The following is an 8,292-nucleotide window of genomic DNA, read 5'->3' as shown; positions in this document are numbered from 1 at the left end:
TGGGAACGAGAGCTGAGATGGCACGCTGGCTGGGACGGCCTGGGCTGACAGCCTGTCTGGTGCCTAGAGAGGGGCCAGGCTTCTGCCAGTGGATACCCTCCACACACACACACACACACACACACACACACACACACACACACACACACACACACTCTGCCTCATCACCACACACTCAGAGACGCCACTCTCAGATGCACACTTGGACACACACATCAACACACTTCTTAAACTTCAACCGCTCCATTCTCTCCATACCCTTACCCAGCTCCATTTTTCCATCTTATTTATCTAAAGCTTTATAACACGTAGTGTTTCCTGCCTATCTCCCCGCTGGAATGCAGGCCCCACCAAGGCAGGGTGCTTGGCCTGCTGTGCCCACTAGTGATGCCCAGCACCAGTGGGTGCTCAATAAATATGTTCTGTCCTGGCTGGTTTGGCTCAGTAGATAGAGCGTCGATCTGTGGACTCAAAGGTCCTGGGGTTTGATTCCAGTCAAGGGTACATGCCTGGATCCGGGGCTCGATCCCCAGTAGAGGGCGTGCAGGAGGCAGCCATCCAATCGGTGGTTCTCTGTCATCATTGATGTTTCTATCTCTCTCTACCTCTCCTTTCCTCTCTGAAATCAATAAAAAATATATTTAAAAATAAACAAATATGTCTGAGTGAGCGAGTGAACCCCTAGAGTCATGTTCACAAAGGCACAGGGATGCACGTGGAGACACCCACGACACTGCCCTGGATGGACGTTCTGACACACGCACACAGGCACCCGCTCACACCCCGCCTCGCACAGCCACACTGCACACAAGCACACGGACCTTCGCACTCCCGCACACCAGCACTTTCAGACTCACTCCCACCGTTTCGGATTCCAAGGCTCCTAATCACACTGGCAGGCTCCAGCACATCCCTGCTCCCCACCCTCTGGAGTGCCAGCCCCAAGGGCAGTCCCTCCCAGCAACAGGGGGCAGAGCCCTGGTGGAAGCAGCTTGAAAGGGGCGGGGCTGGGCGGGGCCACCTGGCACCTGGGAGTTCTCAGGAGACTCTGCAGCTACCACCGGCAGACTCACCTATGGGAGGAGTGAGGTCACCTTCGCCCCTTGACCCCACCTATCTGCACTCCAGACTCAGACTGGCCTTCCCACCCTCGTCATCAATAAAGGCCCAGGAAAGGGGCTTAGGGTGGGGTATGGGGTTCTCCTGGGCACAGAGATGGGCGGGGCCCAGGCCATCTGGGGAGGAGGGGTGTGGAAGGCAAGAACTAGGTTCCCAGCCTCTGCTCCACCACCACCCTACCCCTCAGAGGCCAGAAACGTGGGGAGTGGGCAGCACTGTCACCTGGCAGGCCCTGGCCCATGGTCCTTCCCAGAGACCCCCCCCCCGTGCCCCCACTTTCCTGTTGTGAAACCTGGAGGGGACACTGGGCTGGGTGATAACACCAGACACGGCTCTCACCCCCACATCTCCGGACCCTCTGCCCCCCAGGCCAATGCAAGATGGGGCAAGACACCACCGCCACCACCAAGTCTCACACTGCAGACCGTAACCGTGCTCCTCTGGCCACTGAGATGGCCCCAGCTCATGGGGCAGGGCATGCTCACCCTGACTCCAAGGAACCGGGGTCAATGCCTGAAAAGTGAAAACCGGAAGTAAATGTCCTTGACCCCTTCCCCTCACTCACCACATATCCCCAGGGAAGCCATGCTGAACTAGGAAAATACTGGACATCCCATCTTAGAAATCTGAAGCCACCGTCTTGCCAGGACTTGGGGCGGGAACTGCGTCCTCACGCCCCCTGGCGGTGGATCGCAATGACAGCAGCTGCTCTTCACGGTCACAAACCCCCAGGGTCCACAGAGGCCAGAATGTGCCTCCTCACCTGCCTCCCTCCGCATTTACAGATGAGGGGAGACCAGATGAGGGGAGATGGGTGCAGAGGCTGGGAGAGAAGGACCTGCACCCTCACCACTCAGCCCTTGGGAGAATGGACCCCAGGTCTTGTAATTCTTTTTCGTGTTGTTGATTTGGGGGGGTGGGGGGAGAAGGAGAGAAGGAGAGAAGGAGAGGGAAAGACAGAGAAAAACATCAATGTGAGAGAGACACATCGATTGGTTGCCTCCTGCACGAGCCCGACCAGGGCCTGGGCTGGGGAGGAGCTGGAGCCTGCAAGCAAGGTACCTGCCCCTGATTGGACTCGAACCCAGGTCCCTTTGTTACGCAGGTCGACACTCTATCCACTGAGCCAAACTGGCTAGGGCCAGGCCTTGTGATTCATTCAACAAGAAACATTTATTAAGCACCGTGGCCAGTGCCAGGCACCACTGGACTCCTGGTCCAGTGCTCTCTGTGATGCCAGCCGCCCCTCTGCTATCTCTGAAATTCAGGCTGAGGCCCCGACTAGGAGAAGCTGGCATGTCCTCCTCCAGGGGAGGAGCAGGGGGAGGAGCAGCTGCAGCACCGCCATCCTGTGGTTGAGACCAGCGAGGAGGCAGGGGGCCCGGAGCAAGGCTCTCGGGTGGGACAGGATGGGGCCTGGCCAGCTATGTCCATTTTACATTGTTAATAAATAGTCTTGCTGCTGCCCAGGCTGGTGAGGGTGGTCCCACGGGGCCCAGGCTTCCCAAGTTCTTGTGAGGTGCCGGGGTGGCCCTCTTCTCAGGCTAGCTCAGGCTCCGGCTCTGCAAAGAAAAGGAGAGAGCACTGGGGTGAGCCCCCACCCCTCCCAACAGGTGTCTGGGTGCTATTCTACGGGGAGCTGGGGCAGGCAGGAGAGAGACTCCCCAGGAACAGGTCTCGGCTGACCCCTGATCCCAGGAAGGATACCACCCCCTACAGAGGTTGCCAACAGACAGGAAGCCCTCAGAGGAGGGGGTCCCAGCGTCCAACACACATATTAGTCCCCCGCCTCTGTAGCCCAGTGCCTAGATCCCTGTCCCCAACCTCCACCCCAGGCTGCATCCCCACCCCCATCATGGCTCAAGTCACTGACCAGCCTCAGCCTCGTCACCCTTGGCGTCCAGCTCCTGCCACCAGTCGGCATAGATGCCCTCCTCGTAGTCGCCCTCCCCCTCAAACTCCGCATCGGATGGGTGGTCCTCGGGCTCCAAGGGCGGTTCTGTCTCCTCCAGCTCCATCTAGAGAAGCCCCAAGGTCCAGGGTCAGGGGACAAACCAGACAGATCACAGAAGGCACAAACCCAGGCCAGTTCCAATCCTGGCCCAGGGGCCCTCCCACCCCACCCTTGCCCCAAGATCTCACACAGGAATGACATGAGGGTTTCTCCTACCGTCCTATCCCCAGCTGCCCCCTCCCTAAACTGGTGCATGGGGCTCCACCAGCAGAGAGTCCGGGTTAGCAGGAGCTCCGCCCTCTCTGCAGCCACTTGTTAAGTATAAACACCCCGAGCATGCTGGTAGCCCGTGCACACCGTCTGCTCATGCCATTCCCAGCCAGGAACGCCTTTCCTCCCCTCTGCCTGCACTGGCCTTGTTCATCCCCCCAAGGCCAGGCATGCAGCCCTTGCGATGACCCTGGCTGGGTCAGGAGTCCTCCGGTGCCCCCTGCTGACCTCTCCCACAGGGAGAGGGGTGTTGTGCCTCCCCCTGTTGCTGGGGAAAGGGACTGTGCCTCTCACCAATGTAGCCCAGGCCCAAACCCGGTATCTGGCCAACAGCACACAACACATAGCAGCAATCAAAACGGCTGCCACCTGTTGAGCACCTACTACATGCATGCCAGCTCTGTACTGAGCGCTTTACACACTTGATCTCGTTTCATTCTCACCACACGGGGTGAGGGGGGCATGATCCTCCCCACTCGATGGATGAAGCAATGAGAGTTTCAGGGCTCCCCAAGGCTTGCCTGGAGGGGGCCCACTTGGGAAGTGGTGGACCAAGGCTGACCAGCGCCAACCTGGCTACTAAGAGTGTAGACCCGGCCCCCGTGTTCCATGAGGGAGCACGGTGCTTGAACAAAGGAGGGAGTGGATACAGAAGCCCCGAGCAGGGACACCTGAGAGCATCCACCCTCAAACCCTCACTCAGAATCAACCTAACACGCTGCGGTCCTTCCTTCCTGGCGTCCTGCACTCCTTCCTTCGCTCACTGGTTCATTCAAACTCAGTTTCTGGGCACCAGCTCTGCTTTCCCTGGAGAACAGAGTAACCTGGGGGAGCTGGGAGTAACCTGGTCCCCCATCTCGGATCACAGCCCTCTGGGAGACTGGCTGGAGAGGGGGCTGGGGTGAGCTGGACCAGGACTGCAAGTAACTCCAGGTCCAGGGAGGCCGGAGGGTCAGAGTCGGCATTGCAAGCCTGGGAGACAGAGCCAGGGCATGCAGCCTGGCTTCCTGGAGGAGGCACCACCTGAGCTGGGCCCAGGAGAAGCACGACTGAGACATACAGAGAAGGGGGCAGGAGGACATGGGGTGCGGGGAGAAGGGCAGGTGTACTTAAGGGACAGGAGAATCCTGCTTCACAACAGCTGGCTGCTGGGAGCTGGGGGTGAGCTTTGGCAAAGTGGCCAAGGGGTGTCCATCATCACCCAGCCCTGGGGACAGGGGGCCCCTTACCTCATCATCTGACTGCAGGTACATGTGCGAGAACTCCAGCAGCTCCCGCAGCTCCGCCGTCTGGTTGTGGTAGAGCATGGCCTCCTGGGAGGAGAGGAGGAAAGTGAGGTGAGCTGGACCCTGCAGCCAGAAGAGGAGGAGTCAGAGCTCTGAGGATTTGGGCCCTTTGGCCCTTTTCCAGCTCAAGGAGCCTGGACAGGTCAGCTCACGTGCTGATCAAAAAAGTGTCACTGCTTGGAGTGCTGGGTTAGGATTCTGAGGGTTCTGTGGGAGAGCGCCTCAACTGATTCGCAGTGTCTGCCACTGACAAGGAAATGGACACCAGCACCAGGTGCCCCATCTGTGCCAGGGTTGCCCCAGACTCCTAAGGAGTTGCTCAGTTGGTCCAGGTTGGGAGGTCCCGGGGGAAGAAGGCCAAAGGCCAGCAGTGAGGATGGTGAGGGTGGGGAAGGGAGCAGGCAGGAACCAGCAGGTGTTTTTATACCTCCCACCTCGCCAGCGGTGCTGGTAAGGGAGGTCGTCCCAGCCCCATTTTGCAGGTGAGGCAACAGATTGAGAAAGGGTGAGCGGTGTTCCCAGGACCGCAAAGCCGATGGGGCTGAGTCTGAATCCAGGACCCCAGCCACAACCCATATTTTTTCACTTTCCATCCTGCCTTCTGAGGAAGCCGGATTTTTTTTTTTTATCAAATCACATGGTCCCAAGAGTGCCTCGGAGGCAATGCCCACCTCCCGGGGCTGGAAGTCCCCCTCCTCCAGGCCCCAGCGAGCCCGGTGGAAGCGGTAGTACACCAGGTTCTGCTGCATGACACTGTCCTCCGGGTCGAAGAGCATGTAGCTGGCGGCGCTGCGGGCAGCCTGGCGTACGTCATTCACTGCAGACAGAGGAGGGGTGAGGAGTAGCCCTGGCGCTGCCCCGCCTTTAGGGATGACCCTTCCCTCACCCCCCCATCTTTAGGGAGGACCCCACCTCACCCACTCCTATCTCCCTCTTCAGTCTAGCGCCTCTGCCTCCCCAGCTGTCTTCCAGAATACATTTGGGCATCTCACCCCACCCAACGATAATGCGCCTGGATGTACTGGGCACTTGATGTGTGCCAGGCCCTCACTTAAGACTCAACGCTATTGTCGTTCCCATTTTACAGATAAGAAATTCAAGGCACAGAGAGGCCAAGTAAACTGATCAAGCTCACACGGCCGGAGAATGATGTCAGAGGGGTGAGAGGCCAGTGGTGGCCCTCAACTGCTTAGCCAACCGGACCCATGAAGGGCCTCCTGGCTTCTGTGTGTGTGTGTGTGTGTGTGTGTGTGTGTGTGTTAAATAGAGTTTTATTGATTTCAAAAAGGAAGGGGGAGAGAGAGAGAGAGAGAGAGTGCCCCTGCCACTATTATTATTATTATTATTATTATTATTTCTCTTTTTGGCTAGCATACCCAGTTATTTATACTAAGGTGAGTGTGCATGATATGATTCCTCTTCAGTTTTTAAAAAATTTATTTTTATTAATAAAAATATATTAGGGAGAGGCAGAGATAGATAGAAACATCAATGATGAGAGAGAACCACTGAGTGGCTACCTCCTGCAAGCCCCCTACTGGGGATTGAGCGGGCAACCTGAGCATGTGCCCCTGACTGGAATCAAACCTGGGACCCTTCCGTCCACAGGCCGAGGCTCTATCCACTGAGTCAAACCGGCTAGCGCTCTCCTGGCCCCTTGGTCCACAGACCCTCCACTCCAACTCCAGCTTCTGTCTGAATCTTGGCATCTCTGCATTACAGGAACCCTAGAGATTGTCCATCACAGCCCCCACTTGGGGCCAGGATTTCCCTCAAATGAGGAAAGCCTTAAGTCCTGGGGCTACTTCTTTTTTTTAAAAGATTTAAAAATTATTTTATATTACTTTTAGCGACAGAGGAAGGAAGTGGGAGCGAGAGAGAAATATCTGTGTGAGAGCAAAACATCAATCACACACCCCATCCTGGGGATCAAGCCCGAAACCCGGGCATGTGCTCTGACCTGGAATTGAACCAGCAACGTTTTGGCACATGGGATGACGCCCAACCATCTGAGCCACACTGGCCAGGGCTCTGGTGCTACTTTTTATTAGCTAAGTGACTAACGACCCCTTGCCCTCTGTGTAAGCCTCAGTGTCCTCATCTGAAAAATGGGTCCAGCAATGTCATCTGCAGGGGGTTGGTGGGAGGATAAAGTGAGATAAACAGACGTGGCAGGGCTTTGTAAACTGTCAAGTGCGGTACAGCTGTGGGCTAGCTAGTCATTTACCCTGAGGCTGCTCTCTGTTCTCTTCCTCCAGCCTTTCACCTGCCCCACCCCACCCCCATCGCCCTCCCAATAGCCCAGGGGCCTGAATCCTGAGGAATAGCTCCCCCAGACTCTGTGGTGCTCCCAGTGCAGTGCTCTCCGCTCCCCATCCCACCCCAAGCCCACAGGAGGCTCACACTTGTAGTAGGCAAACTGCAGGTAGTGATACATGGTGGCCACGAACTTCTCCACGAAGTAGCCACCCACGTTGGGGGTCAAGTTGGCCTCACAGTCCACCTTGCACTGCAGAGATTCTGCAAAAATATCTGGGCGGGGGTGGGGGGTGGGGGGGAAGCAGGGGTGAGAAGCTGGTGGTGTGCTGAACAGCTCCGTTCCCGGAGGAGCGGGTGATGGAGAGGACGCCAGCCCCAGCTCTGCCTGCAGAGCCTGTTGCAGCCACGTGAGACGTGGCGGCTGGGATAAGCAATGCTGAGGCAGAGGACTGTGGCCAGGGCGGACTTACTGCCCACAGCCTGGCTCTCTGGGAGGTGGCAGGTGAGGTGTGGAAGCCGTCCTGACGCCCAGATTAAAAAGCTCAGGACAGCCCTGAGGGGCCCCTGCAGTTAGGGACTTCAGACTCGGTGTGATTTCTGGCCACAAACTGCTTTTGGGACATCCGTGCGGGGCTGTTTCCCATCTCGGCGGGGGCACCTTTGCACTTGCATTGACCTCTACCTGGAAAGCCTGTGACCCCCATCCCAGACCCTCCTGGGACTGTCACCGCCTCTCTCCACTGGCGCCCAGCACCTTGGGCGCTCCAGGCTGCAGCCTTTCGGCACCCAGGGGCAGGGGATCCGTTGCCCTGTCCGCCTCTCTCAGCTGGCTGCGCACTCCACACTCCCAGGGACAGGATATAACACTGACCACCCCCCCAGCACGGACTATGGGCTCCATGAAAGTGTTCAGGGGTCTGAGTTGTTCTGGGCCCAGTGGCGGCTGGGAAGGACGCCCATGGGTCTGGGTGGGGGTACCTGCTATGGCAGGGTAGAAGTCCTTGAAGTCCACCTGCTCGTGGGCCCCCTCGCAGCCAGCCAGACACCGCGCAAAGGTAGCCAGGTACTCGGCCAGGGCCCGCTCCATGTCCTCGGTGCTGCCGCGGAAGTCCCCGCTGTTGTAGAGCTTCACCGCCCGGAGGAACACGGCCTGGGGGGGAGCGAGGGGAGGGTCAGGGCCCCAAGTCCTATGGGGGCGTGGGGAGGAGCTTCACGGCCAGCCCTCCCCCTCCGCCCACCTCGTAGGGCTGCGCCTCCAAGTCAGTGAGGGGCTCCTCGGCCGCATCCAGCATCCCCCGGTAGTAGCTGAGATACTTGGTGGTCAGCTCGTGCTTGGGGTTCTTCTGCAGGAAGGTGTAGGCCGCCGCCAGCGCCTTCTCCAGCCGGTTCGCCTGTGGGGTGGGG

At 58.2% G+C, this 8,292-nt stretch overlaps 1 protein-coding gene across 1 annotated transcript in view; it reads right to left on the bottom strand.

Annotated features, from left to right (window-relative positions):
• Positions 1 to 2,272: 2,272 nt before the first annotated feature.
• Positions 2,273 to 8,292, bottom strand: part of P3H4 (prolyl 3-hydroxylase family member 4 (non-enzymatic)) — a 6,920-nt gene continuing 900 nt past the window's right edge. The window contains exons 2-8 of the mRNA XM_006776738.2: positions 8,127 to 8,279; positions 7,867 to 8,038; positions 7,033 to 7,161; positions 5,301 to 5,446; positions 4,573 to 4,656; positions 2,993 to 3,137; positions 2,273 to 2,681 (exon numbers count right to left, since the gene is read on the bottom strand). Coding sequence (XP_006776801.1) covers positions 2,659 to 2,681; positions 2,993 to 3,137; positions 4,573 to 4,656; positions 5,301 to 5,446; positions 7,033 to 7,161; positions 7,867 to 8,038; positions 8,127 to 8,279 — 852 coding nt within the window. The 3' untranslated portion in view covers positions 2,273 to 2,658. The remainder of the gene's footprint in view (positions 2,682 to 2,992; positions 3,138 to 4,572; positions 4,657 to 5,300; positions 5,447 to 7,032; positions 7,162 to 7,866; positions 8,039 to 8,126; positions 8,280 to 8,292) is intronic.

The sequence above is a fragment of the Myotis davidii genome, unplaced genomic scaffold, assembly GCF_000327345.1.
Source record: "Myotis davidii unplaced genomic scaffold, ASM32734v1 scaffold69, whole genome shotgun sequence".
Lineage (NCBI taxonomy): Eukaryota > Metazoa > Chordata > Mammalia > Chiroptera > Vespertilionidae > Myotis > Myotis davidii.
Note: the sequence above shows the minus strand (reverse complement) of the source record. Positions and strands in the feature narration are given on the sequence as shown.